The following is a 22,414-nucleotide window of genomic DNA, read 5'->3' on the forward strand; positions in this document are numbered from 1 at the left end:
GTTAGCACCTGTAAAAACAAAATAAGACACCACTCAGCTGCTACTGGTCTTGTTTATTGTATATGTGTAACAAAAGTCTTCTTTGTACACAATGTAATAATCAGATAAAGGCAATATAAAGATTTGTATTTCAGGGTAAGACTCCATACGATCTGGCAGCCACAGAAGTATTTGGGCCAAATAAAGAAGTGATGGAATACTTACAGGTACACATACTTTTAATTACAAATGCTTACACTTAGAATAAATCAGGTACAAAACCAGGATACTCTAGGGGACATTCTTAATGACTTGAAATAAAAATTTGAAATTCTAATGCAATTTATTTGTTATTACGATTTTGATTGGCCAAATTCATATATTTGAGACGCTAAATTCAACTCTTTACCAGCCTTTCACAAAGTTAAGCAACCGTTTTTAATTCAGGAAATTATTGGTTTGTGATTTCTTCAATATTAAACAAAATAAGTAGATGTCTTTTATTTCATTGAAGAGTGTTTAAGGCGAAAACAAGCTTTGCAAAATTCTATTTGAGATTCTTACACCAACAGTGTCTATAACCTCCTTTTCATGGTTAACTAGTCTCATCTCAGATCAGGTTTGGGGTAATTGTAATTGTAATCATTAGTCAGCTATAATTGATTTCAATTTTTTAAGTAATCATTGTAATCATTAATCAACCAAAAATTACAAGTAATTTAATTTAATCAATTATTTTTCAAAACATCTTTTAATCCTGATTTTTTTTACAGTATTACATTCTGATTAAATTGATGAAAAGTTCTTAAAACTGCCTTTATTTTCAATATGAAAAAATAAAATATTTCATGTTTTGGATTTTTTCATTTAAAATACATAGGATGACTTTATTTAGTATATGCATACATGTACCTTGTAAGGTCCCCATATCTTTCAGACAGTTTTCATTTGACCTCAATCTTATTTCATTGTTCAGTGAACAAGGCTAAGTCTTCATGGTCAGGTCTATATATCAGATACAATAATCAAAAAGTCTACTATAAATTTCTATAATTGATGTATGAAATGATTGTAAGGTGTACATGTCCAATTGACAGGTGTCATCTGACCTCATTTTCATGGTTCAGTGGTGTAATTTGATTTTTTGTGTTGTTCTTTTTTTCTTATATTATATGCAATAGGTCAACTATATTTGGTGTATGGAAGTAAATTAGGATGTACATGTCAGTCTGGCAGGTTTATTTGACCTTTTTTTAGTCATAGGAAAGACTTCTGGTTTGAAACATGCACAAGTACAACCAATCATATGATAGATAACAAAACTGAAAAATAAATAAGCTAATCAGAGCGTTCTCCATATCACATATCATGATGTTTAGGTCGCAAGAACCATCTCCTTTAAAGAAGTGGACAATTATTTTTCGTGTTTATCTACATGTAAACTACGATTATATGATTATACTACTTTCAATTGATAAATAGAGCATCTCTGTATTCTGTCTACTGATTTCTTTGAAATGTTTACTATTTAAGGGATCATACCAGTTGCATATATATATTAAAATAAGTAAAACATGTGGAAGTAAGAATGTGTCCATAGTACACGGGTGCCACATCAGCACTTTATTTACTACTGAAGTTGATTGGACTTTAACTTCACCAAAAACTACCTCGACCACAAACTTTAATCTAAAGCGGGACGGACGGACGAACGAACGAACGAACGAACGAACGCATGCACCGACCAGACTTGAAAACATAATGCTCATAAATGGGGCATTACAATTTATTGGTGAAAGTGGTGATATGGCAAAACAAAAAGTAGGGTAGAGATTAGAAGGAGGCAGGACCTTTTTCGGGAAGTCGGGATCGGGTGTTTTTAAGCTCAGAATTTGGGTATTGATCCTCACAGGATCCGGGCACATATTTTATGATTTCGAGATATGAATTTCTTTAAATTCTGCATCTCTTGATTTCATTTTTTAAGCCCAGGATTTTGTGATCAGGACCCCTCCGACCACCCCTCAATTAGGCCTCAGTCGGTATTAGTCATTTATACAAGAATCATATTCTACCATTGGCATGTTAATAAGGCTCTCAAAAGAAAAACCACTGATGGATTGTCCTAGAAGCATATTTTACTAGACTAATAATGGTCTATATATAAGCAGTTACATTTATTTCATGTTCAGTTGAAGCAGTGCAAATTTTGAACTTAATTTGACTTTTACCAAAAGTTGCATTTTAGCAAAGGAGAAGAATAATTGTGGTCTGAGGCCAGAAACATGTAAATAATTTAATTTAACAGAAAGGAAACAAATATCGGACTTTGGAAAAAGGGAGAGGGCTTTTGATACCTTTTATGAAATTCTCCATACATAATATCTTTTTCAAAAAAATCATCCTACAACAGTTTACAAGCTGTATATGCCCGTGATTTTGCGGGTGTGTTCTAGTGTATATATATTTTATCATAAATATAGCACTTAATTTGCTGAAACAAAAAAGAATAGAATATACATTCACGTTTTTCTACAATATTTTAACAATTTGATTACTTTGCAAAACAAAAATGTTCATAAATTAGAAACCACTTATAACAGCACTACATGTAAATATACATTTCTAAATAACAAATTGTTGTGGTTTGTTCCAAGAAATAATCTTCTGAGTAGTCTTTATATGTATATATGGAGTAACTAGGTAGCAGATAGATCCTAGGAATTGCATGTTGGGTTCTTGGTCAAATCTCTACTATAAGATTGGTGACGTCTGATCACAAATATGTAGGTTAGTTCCGATTTATTTGACCTTGACCTAATTTTCACGGTTCATTGCTCAGTGTTAAGTTTTTGTGTTTTGGTCAATTTCTCTTGAACTATAATCAATAGGTCAACTATATATTTGGTGTTTCAAATGATTGTAAGTTGTATATGTCTGTCTTGTAGGTATCACCTGACCTTGACCTCATGTTCATGTTTGATTGGTCAATATTAAGTTTTCATGGTTAAGTTTCTTTCTTGGATACTATAGGCAATAGGCCAACTATATTTGGTGTATGGAATGATTGTAAGGTGTATATGTCTGTCTGGCAGGTATGATCTGACCTTGACCTCATGTTCATGGTTAATTAGTAAATATTAAGTTTCTTTCTTACATATCAAAAGCAATAGGTCAACTTTATTTAATGCATGTATTTATTGGAAGGTGTACATGTCTTGTATAGTTTATCTGACCTTGATCTTCTTCATGTTCTTCTCATGGTTCATTGGTCAATGTTCAGTTTTCCTGGTTAATATGTTTCTTAGAAACTTTAAGCAATAGATCAACTATATTTTGTACATGTATTTCCGGTTTACTTTATCTGATCTTGACCACTTTTTCTTGGATCATGTAAAGTTTATGTGATACTTGAAGTAAAGCTTTATATTTAGGAAAAGCAACATAAAATCAGTAGCCAGTAAAGGAGGTGAGACATTTCAGAGTGTGCACTCTTGTTACGTGTTGGTCTGTTTTTCAAATAATTATAGCAACATGAGCAATAAGTCAGCTTTATTTAGTATATGGAATAATTTTAAGGTGTACATGTCTGTCTCGCCTTATTGGTCAATGTTAAATTTTTGTGTTTTGATCTGTTTTTCAATTACCATAAGTAATAGGTCAACTATATTTGGTTTATACAAAAAAAAATGTCTGTCTTATAAGATTTATCTGACCTTGACCTCAATGTCATAGATCTTTAAAAATGTTAAATTTGTGTAATACTTTTAGTTAAACCCTTAACTTTAAGACTTTCATTTAATTAATGGTCAGTAAAGGAGGCAATACATTTCAGCGTGTGCACTCTTGTTATGTTTTGGTCTGTTTTTCAAATACTTATAGCAATATGAGCAATATGACAGCTTTATTTTGTATATGAAATAATTGTAATGTTTGCATGTCTGTCTCGCATGTATAATCTGACCTTGACCTAATTTTCATGGTTTATTGGTCAATGTTAAGTTTTTGCTTTTGTCTGTTTTTCAATTACCATAAGCCCAAAGGTCAAATATATTTGGTGTATAACAAAATTTAAGGTGTATATGTCTGTCTGTTATGATTTATCTGACCTTGACCTCAATTTCATAGATCTTTGATGTTTAATTTGTGTAATACTTTTAGTTAAACCTTTATCTTTAAGACTTTCATGAAATTGAAGGTCAGTAAAGGAGGCAAGACAGTTCAGCGTGTACACTCTTGCTGAAGACATTTTACCTCTTATTTTTGGAAATTCAGCAATTTTTATAGGACCACGCAATTTTTTGGTCGTATATTGGTATCACGTTTGCGTTGTCGTCGTCCGAATACTTTTAGTATTCGCACTCTAACTTTAGTAAAAGTGAATAAAAATCTATGAAATTTAAACACAAGTTTATTACCACAAAAGAAAGGTTGGGATTGATTTTGGAAGTTGTGGTCCCAACATTTCAGGAATTAAGGGCCAAAAAGGGCCCAAATAAGCATTTTCTTGGTTTTCGCACTATAACTTAAGTTTAAGTGAATAGAAATCTATGAAATTTAGACACAAGGTTTATGACCACAAAAGAAAGGTTGGGATTGATTTTTGGAGTTTTAGTTTCAGCAGTGTAGGAATTAGGGGCCAAAAAAGGGCCCAAATAAGCATTATTCTTGGTTTTTGCCCAATAACTTTAGTATAAGTAAATAGAAATCAATGAAATTTAAACACAAGGTTTATGACTACAATAGGAAGGTTGGGATTGATTTTGGGAGTTGAGATCTGAACAGTTTAGGAATTAGGGACCAAAAAGGGGCCCAAATAAGCATTATTCATGGTTTTCGCACTATAACTTAAGTTTAAGTAAATAGAAATCTATGAAATTTAGACACAAGGTTTATGACCACAAAAGAAAGGTTGGGTTTGATTTTGGGAATTTTGGTCCCAACAGTTTAGAAATAAGGGGCCAAAAGGTCCAAAATTATTATATTAAGTATTGTGCAATAGCAAGAAATTTTCAATTGCACAGTATTCAGCAATAGCAAGAAATCTTCAATTGCACAGTATTGTGTAATAGCAAGAAATTTTCAATTGCACAGTATTCAGCAATAACAAAAAATCTTCAATTGCACAGTATTGTGCAATAGCAAGAAATTTTAAATTGCACAGTATTATGCAATAGCAAGAATATCTAATTGCACAATAATTGCCTCAAAATTTTAGGAATTAGGGGCCAAAAACAGGGGCAAAAAACAAGATTGTTTCTAGTTTTATGACAATAACTTGTGTGTAAATGTATGGATCGTTCTGAAATTGTACTACAAGGTTCCATATCACAAATGGAAAGCTGGAACTGAGTTTGGGGGTAGTTGCCCGAAGTTATTAGAAAAAAAGGGCCAGAAATAAGCATTTTACTAGTTTCCAGACAATAACTTGTGTTCAAGTGTATGTGTCTCTCTGAAATTGTACTGCAAGTTACTATACCACAAAAGGAAGACTGGGATTGATTTTGGGGGTAATTGCCTCAAAATGTTAGGAAGTAGGGGCCCAAAAGGGGCAATAATAAGCATTTTTCTAGTTTCCAGACAATAACTTGTGTTCAAGTGTATGGATCTCTCTGAAATTGTACTGCAAGGTACCATACCACAAAGGGAAGGCTGTGATTGAGTTCGGGGTGATGAATCATAAGGGGGTTCCAAACATTTGGGGGGGGGGGGGTTTCCCCCTTTTTTCCTATTTTTTTTCTTAAAAATTTTCCATTTTATGTTGGTTATTTCTGATTTATATATAAAAGCAAATAATAATGGTATGGCAGAAGATACACACCAAACAGGATGTGTAAATTATTGTATTAAGTATTGTGCAATAGCAAGAAATTTTCAATTGCACAGTATTGCGCAAAAGCAAGAAATCTTCAATGGCACAGTATTGAGCAATAGCAAGAGATTTACGATTGCACAGTATTGCACAATTGCAATAAATCTTCTATTTCACAGTATTGCGCAATAGAAAGGAATCTTTAATTGAAATTTAACCCATTTAAATTTTTTAAGATAATTCACCACATTTATTTTTTGTCAGAAACCTATATTATGTCAAAAATTTGATCACAATCCAAATTCAGACAGTATCAAGCTTGAATATTGTGTCCAAACTTGCACCCATTGTTCAGGGTTCGACCTCTGTGGTGGTATCAGGCTGCGCCCAGTGAAGCATTTTATTCCATTTGTAAAGGGGTATAATTTTTAAAGTGATGCCACCAAAATTCAAACTTGATCTGTATATATTTTGTGGTAATAAGCATTGTGTATAAGTTTTATAACATTTGGTTGAGGCCGGAAACCAAATTTGGGATGTACGGGTGGACAAACGGACGGACGGACGGAGGAATGAACGGATGGACAAACAAACGAACCAACACAGACAGATGAACACTATTATAAGTCTAAATTTGTCATTTTTAAAGGTCAATAACTCCTGTTGTTAATTGCTTTTTGTCATATTGACATTTTTGTAGATCATGTACAGCTGATAAGTTTATCACGATGGAAGCCAAGTTATTAGTAAGCCTGTTTATGTTGACATGAATTATTATTGATATTATGATTATGGTCATAATTACAAATTAGCTGTTTACAAAACTTTCAGTTTTGATGAATACTAAGAATTTTCTACCACAGGAAAAGATAGTTTTAGCTGTATTTGGCAAAAACTCTTTGAATTTTGGGTCCTCCATACTTTCAACTTTGTACTTTATTTGACCCTTTTTATGCCCCCGCTGTAGCGGATCCGGAGGGGGCATTAAGTTTTAGCCTTGTCCGTCTGTACATACGTCCGTCTGTACGTCCATCCATACGTACGTCCGTCTGTACGTCCATTTGTTTCCCGCTTCAGGCTAAACTTTTTGGTCAAGGTAGTTTTTGATGAAGTTGAAGTCCCATCAACTTGAAACTTAATACACGTTCCCTATGATATGATCTTTCTAATTTTAGTGCCAAATAAGAGTTTTGACTCAATTTCATGGTCCATTAAACATAGAAAATGATAGTGCAAGTGTGGCATATGCCATTTACTATGGACACATTCTTGTTGTCTATTATCTTGAAAACTATTTTAGATAGATAGAAAATGTTATTTGAAAAAAAAATCAAGCATGCAAGATCCACAAAAATGTCAATACTAACAAAACAATTAGATCACTCCTTAAGCCATTTGTAAGCAGTAATAGCCTTAAACAATAATTTTTGACCAAATTTCTTTGTCCATCTTATAATTTTTCAAATATCATCTCCTCTGAAACAAATGTCTGTCATAGTTATTTAAGTTAGGCTGTTGGTTTTCTCAATTGAATATTTCATATTTTTCATGTCATGCCTTTTATTGCTGACTTTATGGTACAGGTTTTTATACGACCGCAAAAAAAAATGTGTTCTTATAATGCTATCATGTCGTGGTTGTCGTCCAAAGACACATTTGGTTTCGGGACAATAACCTTTAGTTTAAGTGAATGGTTCTCTATGAAATTTTACCAGAAGGTTCAATACCACAAAAGGAAGGCTGGGATTGATTTTGGGGTAATGGTACCAACAGTTTAGGAATAAGGGGTCAAATAGGGGCCAAAAACAAGCATTTTTGTAGTTTCAAGTGTTTTATAAAGTATATTTTGGGGGGTTGATATATTTTAGAATTTTTATAGTCATGATAGTGCAACAAGTGACATGAGTAAAGATATATTCACAGTGCATATTTCTAATTTTCAGACTGTCATGTCAGAGAAATCTTCAGGCGTGACTGCTGGACTAGTGATAGAAGGTAATTTTCTTTAACTTTATTTCATTATAAGTTTATTATTACTCTAGGAATTGCAGAATAACAACATGTTTTTTTTTTATAGACGTCATGCAATTAACTGCAATGTATTGATGAGATTAATCACTATTAAAGATAACTTGGAGCTATAGCTTTCCAATATATATATGAAATACATGACATAGCATTAGTACCATCAAATATATGGTCTTCTATACAATGCAATAATACAAGTTTATTCATACTTTGCAATTGCAAGCAATATTCTACTTTGCTTTAATATTTCCCCAAGAAAAAAGGTAGCCATTGTACAGACGACATGCTGACATAATAGCTGTTAGAAAACATTTATTTTTGTCTCACCTGCGACCTAAGTCATAGAAAGTGAATCATGGAACAAACACTCCAATCATGTTGTGCATCAGTTATCAAGGTAAAGCTTCTGTTGTCAAGTCCGTTTCTCAGATACTATAAACACTATGTAAACTATATTCAATGTATAGAATTATTGTAAGATAAACTTGTCTGTCTGGCAGCTTTCATCTGACCTTGTCCCTTTCTTAGATACATATTGTACTTTAAGCAATAAATTAACTATATATTTGGAGTATGGAATGATTTCAAGTTGTACTTATCATATATCTGTTCATGTGACCCTCACTTCATTTTCACGGTTCACTGGTCAAATTTTAGTTTTCATAGTAAGACCTGTTTCTCAGGAACTACTAGCTGTAGGTGATCTTTTATTTGGTATTTAAAATGTCACAGTGTATGGTGTTCATTAATTTCATTGCAGTAAGCGAGACAAAGGTAATACTATCTAGCGGCGGTGGCATAAACTATTTGTATCAAGATTTATATTTCAGAAGGCAGAAGACCTAAATGCTTTATACCTTGTATGCAGACACCTTATGTTGCCGTCTGTTATATGCCCATTGTCCTTGCCCTCATTTTCATTGTTCAGTGACTGCTTGAAAAAAAATATTAGCTTTTTTTGTCGTTTGAATTTTTCACTTATTTTTAGTAATAGGATAACTATAGGTATACAGTCAGGGATATAACTCTAGAAAATAACTTACATTTGTTATTGTGGACTAAAAAATCAATGAACTGTGATAAGATACGTATGTTACATGTTTCATACGGACACTATACATCTCAAGTTTAGTTAAAATGTATACAAGTTCTATTGATATTACTATTGTCTTTATGTATACTTAACTATTTAAGGATGTAACAGTTGATAGTATTCCAATTTTGAATAGTACACCTAGATGTTATTACAGAAAAAATATGCCTGTAATAACTAAAGGGTGTTATCACAGCTTCTCTATATCACTTCAAAGCATTTGCTCAGACATAAAATATGCTTAATTACAATGTATTTTAATTTATTGTAAGAAGTAATGCCCAGAGCATGTAATGAGGTTCTGCGCAAGTTTCTCAGTAATTCCCAATGGTCTTATATAATAAGTTACATTCCTTTAATAACTAAGCCATGTTATTACAGCTAAGTTAATTCGTAAATAGCCTTGTCTCATTGATTAACCATAGTTAGTCTAAAATGTATTAATTCAATTTAAAAATTAATTATTAAGGCTATGCATTTAGTTTCTGCGCAAAGTCTCAAGAGTTTCCTTGATTCCACTTTAGATTAAATAATTTTACAAATAACAAACATATATGTTATTACAGATTTAGAGAATTTAAGGAAAATTATCTGTAATAACACATGTATGCAAGTTATTTTCTGTAATAACCCTAAAGAGTTATATCTCTGACTGGTATATGGGTTCCTTCTAACGTCTTCATGTTTGTCAAACAGGATTAACCTGACCTCGACCTCAATTCATGGAGCAGTGATCAATGTTAAAGTTACATGATTAGGTCCATTTCTCAGATACTACAAGTAGCAGTTCAACTATATGTGGTGTATGTAATGATTGTAAGGGGTATATGTCAGACTTGCAGGTTTTCATTTGATCTTGACCTCATTTTCATGGTTCATTGGTCATTGTTATTTTCGTCTCGCCTTGACGGCGTCAAAAAGCGAGACATAGGTATGCTGTTTCTGGCGTTGGCGGCGGTGACGGCAACGGCGACTGTGTTAACAATGTATTAGTTTGTGATTAGGTCTAGTTAATATGGTGAACGGCAAGTGGTAGGTCACTCATATTTGGTATGCAGTTGTGTAGGCATTGGCACATCTCATTTCCATGGAGATTATTTGGCCCTGCCCCCTCAGTCATGGTCTATTGACTTCGAAACTTTTGCTTATTTGTAATGTATTAGTTTGAGATTAGGTCAGTTATGGGGAACCATAAGTGGTAGGTCAATGATATTTGGTACGCAGTTGTATAAGCTTTGGCATACCTCATTTCCTTGGAGATAGTTTGGCTCCGCCCCCTTAGTCATGGTCTAGTGGTCGGGAAGGACATGCACCCTGCGCCTATAGCACATATCGATTAGAAATGTTGCATAGAGTGACAAATGTACCCCCCCCCCCCTCCGCAAGGGTGACTTGGGTATAGAAATATGGTCACTTGGTCTTCTCCCGACCAGCAGTAAAATGCTTGCCGAAGTGGGGCGTCCGTTTGGCTGTGCGGGATGTGTCAAGTTCGCAGTCACGACCGGTCAGAAGGGGGACGTTAAATCCGATGCCTCGTGTACAGAGAGTGCCACGCTCTTTGCACGTTAAGAACCCTTGCAACAACTCTTTGAGGGGTCCGTAGGTGGCCTGTTGCAAGGCAAAATTTCTGTCCCTATCCAATATACCCTACTTTTCCGGTGGCAGTCCAAATTTCTCCGAACATCATCCCAGATGGCCTCTATTGTATCAACCTACCTATTGTATTTATTGAGAACTTGTTCTCGTCCTGAATATGCATGAAATATTTGCCACTGGACGTTAAGCAACCAACAATCAATCAATCAATGTACACAACTGTGTAATGTTCCTCTAATGCTAGGAGCACCTATATATTTTTGGGACGTCTCGGGTTTTCCTATGGTAATAATAGAACCATGCGGTATATCTGATTACCCAAAACAGGTAATTGACCATCATTCATAATGTATTTTTTTATAAACAACTTTAAATTTGTGAAATTTGGCTAGTACAGACAAATGACAGACGAGATTTATCTCTAATTATAATCTTTGAAGTAAGTTTAGCTTGCTATTATTTCGATCGATTTATGAATATAGTTTTTGTCTCCTTGACTCCGTATGAGCCTCCTTTAAATAGGAGCACCACCATGAGTTATGGCGTATAAAGGAGGACATTTGGAGCCTGTTTTGGTACAGATTAATGTGAGCATTTGCCCACCCAATTGCCCAGCCAGGCCATGACGGGTCTTATTATCAAAAAGTTAACCTTCCCCAACCATAATACAATGCAATAAAATTAAACATACTAAACTCACACTCACAAAGTATAAAAAAAGTGCAAAACTATATATACATAAAATGGAAACATGATCACCCCGGATGCCCCACAAATGCTGTAGCAAAATAGGCTATGGTAAAAACGAGAAATCTGTTAGGACAAAATACATATCAAAACCGAGACTGCCAAATGCCCTGCTTTATCAATGGTAGAGGAAAGCAGAAAATCCTACTGAAAAAGGATCTCGGAAAGAAACTACCGATCCATTAGCAGAACAGCAAGATTTCTCAGACTTCAAAAGATAGGTCTAATAGTTTCCACAGGAAACTACGAATGGATCCCAAATGGGGAGAGCACATGTCTCAAACAAACCTAAAAATATCTGCAGAGGTTTTCCTCCATGAGAAAATAAATGACCGAAAATGAAAGTATATAATACATGTATATGGGTGATAAAATGCATCCAGGAAAACAATTTTGAAAAACTAATGATGTTGATGGATCCTTCTGCAAAAATTTCACGTCCGTTATCATTGACATCTGCCTGCTCTTCACACTGTCCTTGTCGGTTTTTTTTGTCTTTGGCTCATTTTGACATTTTGTAAACATGCCTTCAGTGATTTTTTTTTCTATCAATTAATGATACTCTCTACTGTTATTCTTGTCATCGTGATGAAGTAATAATAATACAAGAAGTGCAGAGGAAATGCCAGAGACGTCCTCTAATACAGGACGTCTGGAATAAGTATGGTTTCTCCGAAGACCCAAATTTAATGTAAAAAAAATATGAGCATGAACAATTACGGCAACCGTTACTGTAACAGTTTAAACATTGTAAATGAAGGTTATCTTAAATATTGTCCGGTTTGGAAAAAGTTATTGTATATTCATTGAAATTGAAATTACAAAATCACAGGAACAATATCCATGATATTATTTAAAATCATAAAGATAAGTACCAACACCTCTTTGGTGAAATATACACTTTTTATTTTTTTTCTGTAGTCAATTCAAATGGCCCACTCATTTGAAAACATGGCCCATCATTTTTTAGCTCACCTGACCTGAAAGGTCATTTTGGATATAGTTTCTTAAACTGTTCGTAAAAACCGTTCTCACGGTTGTAGAACAAATCGCAATCAAAGAAAATTCAATCATACCAATATTTCGGACCTAATTTCTATTTCAAAAAACAACGGCAGACATTATCTGTTAACAAAACTCTGTTCGTTACCGGTTAATAAGTTAAATAAAATTTTGGAGGATTGCAACACAATTTCCTATAGCAGTTCTTAGTATGAAATTGTTCAAATTATTATCATGATTATGGCATATTGTTATTCTAAATTATTTCTCACAATTGATCGCCCTGAAGATCATAAAAAACATTTTATTAAAATTAAGTATGTCAATAAAGGCTTTGATTTTGTAAATATTGCCGGTATATTTAACGACCATTCTGTCAAAGAACAAATTCCTGGATATTCTGACAATACTGAGCTAGGGTACCTCTTATTTGTTATATTTACAAGAAATCTACCCGGAAATTTGTGTTTAATTATAGTCAATTGTGTAAAGATGTTGATATCAGTGAAAATACACCTACTTCATGTAATTGCAGTGATTCCGAATATATTTATGGACCCATTTTCCATGTTATAACAGGAGATCTTAACATCGTTCAAGACCGAGAGATTAAATCATTTCTCAGTAAAGGACCTAAATATCGTCCCCCGTCAATTATTAATTGGAATGAGTGTCGTAATATCATCCACGACTCACTCCATACTTACTGTATGAAATGGATAAAACGGGAAAAAGCTGACAAACAATCTTTGGACTCTTTTTTTAATTCAGTAATGAAGATAGTTGATATACGTATTCAACATTTTAAAGAACATTTTACTATTCACAATAACCACAATAAACCTATTTCTCGTATCAAACATAAACTAAAAGACCTAGCCAAGGAATTTGTTTTTGTCCTGGCCGATAAAGCTGCTAATAATATTATTATTGTTTGACGTAAATTTTACATTGAGGTTCTGAAAAAGGAAATCACCAATTCACCAACTTCCAACTGACTCCATTTTCAGAAAAAGAAATCTGTAACAAACAAAAACTTTTAGCCACTGCTTTACAAGCAGAGCCAAATACAATGAAAGTCCCAACTATGTATTGGCTTCCAAAGCTACACAAAACCCCTTACAAATATAGATTTATTTCGTCTTCAAGCCATTGTTCAACTACTAAATTGTCTATTATTCTTACCAGCACACTTGGTACAATTAAAAACCTTATAATAAATTGTTCAAATAAGGCCTTCGAAAATAGTGGAATAAATTACTTTTGTGTCAAGAACTCGTTGGAAGTACTTGATAAATTGCATGCTTATATTGGTGATTTTGAATCTGTTCAAAGTTTTGATTTTTCTACCCTGTATACCACATTGCCTCACATTCTCATTAAGAAAAAATTCACACACCGAATTAAATGGGCATTCAAAAAATCAGAATGTGAATATATATGTTCAAACTCTTTTCGGTCATTTTTTAGTAGCAATAAACAAAAAAACTATGTTAATTGGACATGCTTTGATACTATATATGCCCTTGAATATTTACTAGATAACATTTTTGTTCGCTTTGGGGATTCCGTATATCGTCAGATTATCGAAATTCCAATGGGGACTAACTGTTCACCACTTATTGTGGACCTCTTTTTGTATTGTTATGAGTTACAATTTATGACAAAAATTAGCAAAGACCCATCAAAACAACATCTGATAAACAAATTTAATAATACTTTTAGATATTTGGATGATATTTTGGCTCTCAATAATGACGACTTCAGTATGTATATTAATGAAATTTATCCTGGTGAACTTACTTTAAATAAAGCTAATACTAACAATGACCACTGCCCTTTCCTCGATCTTGATATCTATATCACTAACGGAAAGCTGAATACTAAAATTTATGATAAAAGGGATGATTTTTCATTTCCTATCGTTAATTATCCGTTTTTAGATGGTGACGTTCCCTTGTCACCATCTTACGGTGTTTATATATCTCAACTTGTACGATTCGCTCGTGTATGTAACAATGTTTTAGATTTTAACAAGAGAAATTTATGTATTACTGAAAAATTATTACTCCAGGGTTTTCGATATCACAAACTAGTCAAAACATTTACTAAATTTTATTATCGGTATAAAGACATCATTCGTAAATATAGCTCAACATGCAGACTTCTTATACGTTCAGGTATTTCACATCCAAAGGGCCAAGTGAGCTTTTCTCATCACTTGGCGTCCGTCGTCCGTCATTGTCGTCCGTCGTTGTCGTCCTGCATCCGGCGTTCACTTTTACAAAAATCTTCTCCTCTGAAACTACTGGGCCAAATTTAACCAAACTTGGCCACAATCATCATTAGGGTATCTTGTTTAAAAATTGTGTCCGGTGACCCGGCCAACCAACCAAGATGGCCGCCATGGCTAAAAATAGAACATAGGGGTAAAATGCAGTTTTTGGCTTATAACTCAAAAACCAAAGCATTTAGAGCAAATCTGACATGGGATAAAATTGTTTATCAGGTTACGATCTATCTACCCTGAAATTTTCAGATGAATCTGACATTCCGTTGTTAGGTTGCTGCCCCTGAATGGGTAATTTTAAGCAAATTTTGCTGTTTTTGGTTATTATCTTGAATATTATTTTAGATAGAGATAAACTGTAAACAGCAATAATGGTCAGCAGAGTAAGATCTACAAATAAGTCAACATAACCAAATTATAGTCAATTTTTCACAATTTTCACAAAATTTGTAGATTTTCACTAACATTTTCCACAGAAACTACTGTTTTATATAGAGATAATTGTAAGCAGCAAAAATGTTTAGTAAAGTAAGATCTACAAACACATCACCATCACCAAAACACAATTTTGTCAAGAATCCATCTGTGTGCAATGTTTAATATTAACATAGACCAAGGTGAGCGACACAGGCTCTTTAGAGCCTCTAGTTTATGGAAACATTCTTTATAAAGCACAAAGGTGTCAGTATTCACCTCATAAACTTACAAAACCTTTGAATAGACTTACAGAATGTATTAAAAAGGGATATAATTACGATACTGTTGTCAAGTCATGAAAGATTGCATATGTTGGCGTTAATATTGAGTCACTGATAAGGTCTTTGCGTCGGAACTAAACACATTTATTCTAAAAACAGTTGTTGGCATGACACGGGTTATGTTCTTCTCATATATGTTATGATGGTATGATACTAAACCCCTAACGGGAAGGATTGTGCCTGATGTTCATATGATGAAATCATAATCTTTCAGTCAGTTTAATTGAAGTCTGGAGCTGGCATGTCAGTTAACTGCTAGTAGTCTGTTGTTATTTATGTATTATTGTCATTTTGTTTATTTTCTTTGGTTACATCTTCTGACATCAGACTCGGACTTCTCTTGAACTGAATTTTAATGTGCGTATTGTTATGCTTTTACTTTTCTACATTGGTTAGAGGTATAGGGGGGGGATTGAGATCTCACAAACATGTTTAACACCGCCACATTTTTGCGCCTGTCCCAAGTCAGGAGCCTCTGGCCTTTGTTAGTCTTGTATTATTTAAATTTTAGTTTCTTGTGTACAATTTGGAAATTATTATGGCAATCATTATCACTGAACTTGTATATATTTGTTTAGGGGCCAGCTGAAGGACGCCTCTGGTGCGGGAATTTCTCGCTACATTGAAGACCTGTTGGTGACCTTCTGCTGTTGTTTTTTTATTTGGTCGGGTTGTTGTCTCTTTGACACATTCCCCATTTCCATTCTCAATTTTATTTGATTTATATCTTTGAAACCAAGTCATTTAGGGCAAATCTTTCAAGATTTAAATGTCCTTCAGTATAAGATATATCCCCTCACAAATTTTCAGATGAATCCGACAACTCGTTGTTGGGTTGCTGCCCTAAAATTGGTAATTTTAAGGAAATTTTGCAGTTTTTGGTCATTATCTTGAATACTATTATAGATAGAGATAAACTGTAAACAACAATAATGTTCAGCAAAGTAAGATCTACAAATATGTTTTGCATGATCAAAATTGTTAGAGGACCCTTTAAGGAGTTATTGCCCTTTATAGACAATATTGAACAATTTTTCGTAATTTTTGTAACTTGTACAAAAATCTTCTTTTTTAAAACTATGGGCAAAATTTAACCAAACTTGGCCACAATCATTACCAGGGTATCTATTTAAAAAAGTGTCTAATGACCCAACCTACCAACCAAGATGACATCAGTAAACACAGTAACAGGTGAGCGACACAGGCTCTTGAGAGCCTCTAGTTTAAATGGCCCATTGGGTTTATTTTTGGGGGGCCCTGGGCCCATAGAGAAAAAATCCTTCCAGATCAATGATGGTCAATTGACTTTGAAAACATTTCTTAGTTATCATAATCATGTTTTAGTTTGTGATTAGGCCAGTTCAAGGGGAACCATTAGTGGTAGGCCAATGTTAATTGGTATTCAGTTGTTTAAGCTTTGACACATCTTATTTCCATGTGGAATAATTTGGCCTTGCTTTCCAGTCACAGTCTAATGACTTTGAAACTTATCTCACTTTACATGTATTAGTTTGTGATTAGATCAGTTTAAGATGAACTGCTTATGTTAAGTCAATGATATTTGACTTTGAAACTTTTACATAGTTTACAAGTTAGGTTAATAACGTTTGTATTTACATTAACAACTGGTAATAAGTCAAAGGTATTTGGTATGCAGTTGTATTAGCATTGGCACATTTCATTTACATGGAGATTGTTTAGCCATATAACTCAGTCATGGTTCATTGACTTTGAATATTTGCATAACGTGTGTAAGATGTTAGAGTATTGCTATTTGGATTTCAACATTTGCATAATCAAAATTACAAAAAGGCGAGATATATCTCTGTGATAACAGTTTATTTTATCTTTTGGTCAGTTTTTCAAACACTGTACGCAATAGGTCAACTATATTTGGTGTGTGGAATGATTGTAAGTTGTACATGTCTGTCTAGCTGGTGTCATCTGACCTTGACCTCATTTTCATGGTTCATTGATCAATGTTAAGTTTTTGTGTTTCAAGTACTCTAAACAATAAGTCAACTATATTTGGTTTATGGAATGATTATAAGGTGTGCATGTCTGTCTGGCTGGTGTCATCTGATTTTGACCTCATATTTATGGTTCATTGGTAAATGTCAAGTTTTAGTGTTTTGGTCTTTTTTTTTCAATTACCATGATAGTAGATCAACTATAATTGGTGTATTGAATGATTGTAAGGTGTACATGTCTGTCTAGCCAGCATCATCTAACCTTGACCTCATTTTCATGGTTCATTGATGTAACTTAAAGTTTTTGTGTTTTTGACTGATTTTCAATAATCATAAGCAATGGGTCTAATTATGTGCAAGTGAAACATAATAAAGGGTATATTTTACAATTGGTCTTTGTTATGTAAGCTCTACAGCTGACTTAAGTACATTTGAATGCCAGTTTTCTGTTTTCAATATTTGACATTGATTGTTTTAATCTCTTTCAAAATTTTAAGATTCTATCTTGAATAATTTTTGAACACCAGTGAGATTGAGGTTCCAAAAATTGTCATTTTCAAACGTTATGCAGTTGCGCTTCAAACTTAACATTATCTTTATCTTTAAAATATTTTTAACTGTAAGTGTAATGATCCTTTCCCTTGTTATCATTTACAGATTATTAAATGGCAATTAAAACGATTCCAACATTACACAAATCTGAGCTAATTTAACACGCAGAATTGTAAAAGTGATGCTTAGTTATACACTTTTTTATACGACCGCAAAAATGTTGCGGTCGTATATTGGTATCACTTTGTCTTCGCCGTCGTCCGAAGACAGTTGGTATTCACACAAAAACTTTAGTATAATATAAAAAAGAAGATGTGGTATAAAATTATAATAAATTGTGTAAAATAGTATTTTTCTTCTTTAAAATAACTTTTTATCTTTGACTTTGTAGATGAAGTCCCAACTGAAATTAAATTAATGACTGACAAAAGATCTGTCGAATTGTACCTTAAATTACTTGAGTCAGGCTCTGAGAAAAAGAGAGACATACGTTTAGTAGTAGTTGGAAAGAAAGGGGCAGGAAAGACTTCATTGATTAAAAGATTGTTTGGTGAAGATAATACAGATGTTACCAGTACAAATGGAATAGAAATTCATAAAATAAAATGCAAAGCAATGTCTGATGATGGAATATGGAATAAATTAGATGGTATGTTTAAAGATAAAACAAATATTACAAAAGTTTTGCAACTTATATATAATGAATCAATCAATTCCAACATACTTCATTTTACATCAGATCTGTATTGACAAAATGTAACTTTAAATGTGGACACCTGTGGATGCAATTGAAAACAATAAGCCTTTGCAAGTCTTATGTCAGGTGAAGGTCTTATTGTACCTCAGACAGAAGGATGTTTACCGGGTGACAGTGTCCATATTAACTCTTATATAAAGCTCCAGATTTCAAAAGATTAAAGGACTGGTTTGTCATTATCTGGTTCACTGATGCCTAATCATCTGAGGTTTCAGTCCAGAATATATATGTTGTTTTAGGCTCTGAAGTTTCCTGATTATTTCCCTTTCTCAGATACTAAAGGTACCGTGCCATCTTTTTTTTTTGGTAGGGTTCAACTGACCTCCTTTTCTTTGGGTCACATAATTTTTAATGATTAGATCCATTCTTAGATACTTTAAGTAATGAGTCAACTATATTTGGTGTATAGAACAATTGCAAGTTGTACATATTCATCTGAATGGGTTAATATGACTTTGACCTAATTTTCATGGATTATTTATAGTGCTTAGCTTATTTTATACCTATATTATGACATTAACCTTAGGGATGACTGGGCTATAGAAATAAGCTCATCTCTAAAATTTGTCTACATCTGACGGGCATTGAAACCATGTGCCAAAGAGGGGTGTCCATTCTGCTATGTGGGATGAATACATTTGCAGCCTGACCAGTCAGAATAGTGACGTTAATTTTCAATAGTTCTTGTAGAGAGAATTTAAAGCCCTCTGTACATTCAATTTGTAACAACACTTTACTGGGTCTGTATGTGACCTGTTATAAGGTAAAATTTCTTGTTAATTTGTTCTCGTCCTGAACATACAACAATCAATCAGTTATAAATCTTAAAGACATTCAACGTCAAATTCAATCATATCAGTTACACAGGCTAGACATTTCAGTATATGCTATCTTTTAGGTTCATCTGTCCCTAAACTTAACCCTTTATGAATAGTTTGTGAAACTTCAATTTTTCTGTCAGACACAGGCTAGATATTTCAGTGTATGCAATCTTTTAAGTTCCTCTCTCCCTAACCTTGACCCTTTATATATAGTTTTTGAAACTTTAATTTTTCTGTCAGACACAGGCTAGACATTTCAGTGTATGCAATCTTTTAAGTGTATCTGTCCCTAACCTTGACCCCTATACATAATCTGTGAAACTTTAATGTTTCTGTTTTTTGTCAAGCCTGCAACTTTTGTTGTAGAAAGCTCGACATAGGAATAGTGATCCGGCAGCGGTGTTAGCTAACTTCATAAAAGCTTTATATTTTAGAAGATGGGAGACCTGGATGCTTCTTATTTTGTATATATATGCCTGATGTTACGAACTTTCCCTCAGTCACATGTCCAATGTCCTTGACCTCATTTTTATGGTTCAGTGACTACGTGAAAAAGAAGTTAAGATTTTTTGTAATGTTAAATTCTCCCTTATTATAAGTAATAGGATAACTATATTTGGTATGTGCGTACCTTCAAAGGTCCTCATGCCCGTCAGAAGTTTTCACTTGACCTCGACCTCATTTCATGGATCAGTGAACAAGGTTAAATTTTGGTGGTCAAGTCCAAATCTTAGATACTATAAGCAATAGGTCTAGTATATTCGGTGTATGGGAGAACTGTAAGGTGTACATGTCCAACTGGCAGGTGTCATCTGACCTTGACCTCATTTTCATGGTTCAGTGGTTATAGTTAAGTTTTTGAGTTTTGGTCTATTTTTCTAATACTACATGCAATAGGTCTACTATATTTGGTGTATGGAATGATTGTAGGGTGTACATGTCGAACTGACACTTGTCATCTGACCTTGACCTCATTTTCATGGTTCAGTGGTCAAAGTTAAGTTTTTTGAGTTTTGGTCTATTTTTCTAATACTATATGCAATAGGTCAACTATATTTAGTGTATGGAAATATTTTATGATCTATAAGCCAGTCGCACAGGTTTTATTTGACCTTGACCTCATTTTCAAGGATCATTGCTAAGATTTAAATATTTGTGTTTTGGTCTGTTTTTCTTAATTTGTAAGCAATAGGTCAACTACATTTGTTGTATGTAAGAATTGTTACCTGTACATGTCTGGCTGGCATGGTTCATATGACCTTGGCCTCGTAGCAGCATCCTGTTACAATTATTTCTTGTATAAAGTTGGGTTTTTTTTTAAGTTTGAGAAAAAGTTAACCACGCAATGTACACATTTACAATTACATCTATTTGAAATATTACAATCTACCGTTGCATACTTTCCACAGGTGCTTTCCAGCACTTTTATTATATGATAAAACACATTCTTAGGTGAAAAATCTCACAAATAAATTACAATCGTATCTCAAAATCGCATATTTCAATAAAGATATGAACCAATTGTTTGCTACACCCGATCTCCCTTAGACACAATATCAGAAAGAAAGAAAAAAAGCCAATTATTTTATTTTCTATTGATAGGAAACTATGAAGAAACTGAAATTCATGCAAGACTATTGAAAGAATACGAGGAAAAACTTCAGGACAAAGGAACAATAGAAGAACCAGTAGCATCCCACATTGCCATTAAGGACAACACACCAGCAACAAGTTTTGATGAATCAAAGAAATCAGGAACAGTATATCAGCAGCCTAAAATAATGACACCTCTAGTAACCACTGAATCTCAAGTTGAACATCCGGTAACCTCGCAGCAACCAAACCAATTATTAGAACAGGCAAAAAAGGATATTGAAACCATGCTTAAATCTAATGTAGATTTACATGACAAACAGAAGTATGCCACATTATTTTTATGGGATTTTGCAGGAGATGAAGAATTTTACCATACACATCAAACCTTTTTATCCCCAGACGCAATTTATCTTGTTGTTACAAAACTCAATGAGGCTGGCGACAAAGAAGCACAAGGTAAAATTTCATTTACAGATACGATAAGTGAGAATTAAGATGTTTAACATTTCAATTTATTTTTACTTAGCTTAAGATGCAAATAGATGTCAAGATGTATATACCCCCTTTCGCTCCAAGTAATATGAGTACAGACGAAAACATGTAAATAAAGGCAACAGTAGTATACCGCTGTTTAAAACTCATAAATCCATGGACAAAAACCAAAATCGGGGTAACAAACCAAAACCGAGAGAAACGCATTAAATATAAGAGGAGAACAACGACACAACACCGAAACGCAACACAAACAGAAACAGACCAAGCATCAGACAAAACACCACAAGAATAACAAATATAACATGAAAATCAAATACATGAATTTGAGATAGACAAGTACCGTGCCACGTCTTATCTCAATATCTCAAAAATAAGAGAAAACACAAACAACTCAACGTTAAAATGCAACACACACAGAAACGAACAATAATATAACAATGGCCATCTTCCTGACTTGGTACAGAACACTTTTAAAGGAGAATAAAAGTGGTGGGTTGAACCTGGTTTTGTGGCATGCCAAACCTCGCACTTTAATGGCAAAGTTAAAAATAACATTGAAATGACAACATAATATTACAGGACTACAATACAAATAAATAGGAGAACATATTAGACAAAGAAAAACATGATTAATAGATAACAAAAAGCATCAGGTTTAAAATTCAATACGCCAAAAACGCGCCTTGTCCACACAAGACTCACCAGTGACGCCCAGATATAAAAGTTCGAAAGTGAAAAAAGTACAAAGTTGTACAGCACTGAAGATCAAAAGTTGAAAAGGTTTCGCCAAATACGGCATTGTTTTTATGCCCGGGATAAGAACATTCTTATTATATAGAACAATTCATGCTACTGCCACCAGTAAATTTTATCAAATGAATATGAAAGAAATATACATAAAGAAACTGAAGTATTAAA

The 22,414-nt window shown here is 33.6% G+C and overlaps 1 protein-coding gene across 1 annotated transcript; it reads left to right on the forward strand.

Moving 5' to 3' along the window:
- Nucleotides 1-115: 115 nt before the first annotated feature.
- LOC134690162 (uncharacterized) lies at nucleotides 116-21,495 on the forward strand. The gene is made up of 4 exons (XM_063550139.1): nucleotides 116-206; nucleotides 7,735-7,786; nucleotides 18,219-18,476; nucleotides 21,008-21,495. The coding sequence occupies exons 1-4, from the start codon at nucleotides 192-194 to the stop codon at nucleotides 21,493-21,495; spliced, it is 813 nt and encodes a 270-aa protein (XP_063406209.1). The 5' UTR covers nucleotides 116-191.
- Nucleotides 21,496-22,414: the final 919 nt, after the last annotated feature.

Source organism: Mytilus trossulus, chromosome 11 (genome assembly GCF_036588685.1).
Source record: "Mytilus trossulus isolate FHL-02 chromosome 11, PNRI_Mtr1.1.1.hap1, whole genome shotgun sequence".
Classification (NCBI taxonomy): domain Eukaryota; kingdom Metazoa; phylum Mollusca; class Bivalvia; order Mytilida; family Mytilidae; genus Mytilus; species Mytilus trossulus.

What these genes read in the sequence shown, in the direction of transcription:
- LOC134690162 (XM_063550139.1), top strand. An exon ending in TGCTGGACTAGTGATAGAAG is followed by an intron (nt 7,787 to 18,218) that starts GTAATTTTCTTT and finishes TTGACTTTGTAG; the next exon opens with ATGAAGTCCCAACTGAAATT. An exon ending in AATATGGAATAAATTAGATG is followed by an intron (nt 18,477 to 21,007) that starts GTATGTTTAAAG and finishes TTCTATTGATAG; the next exon opens with GAAACTATGAAGAAACTGAA.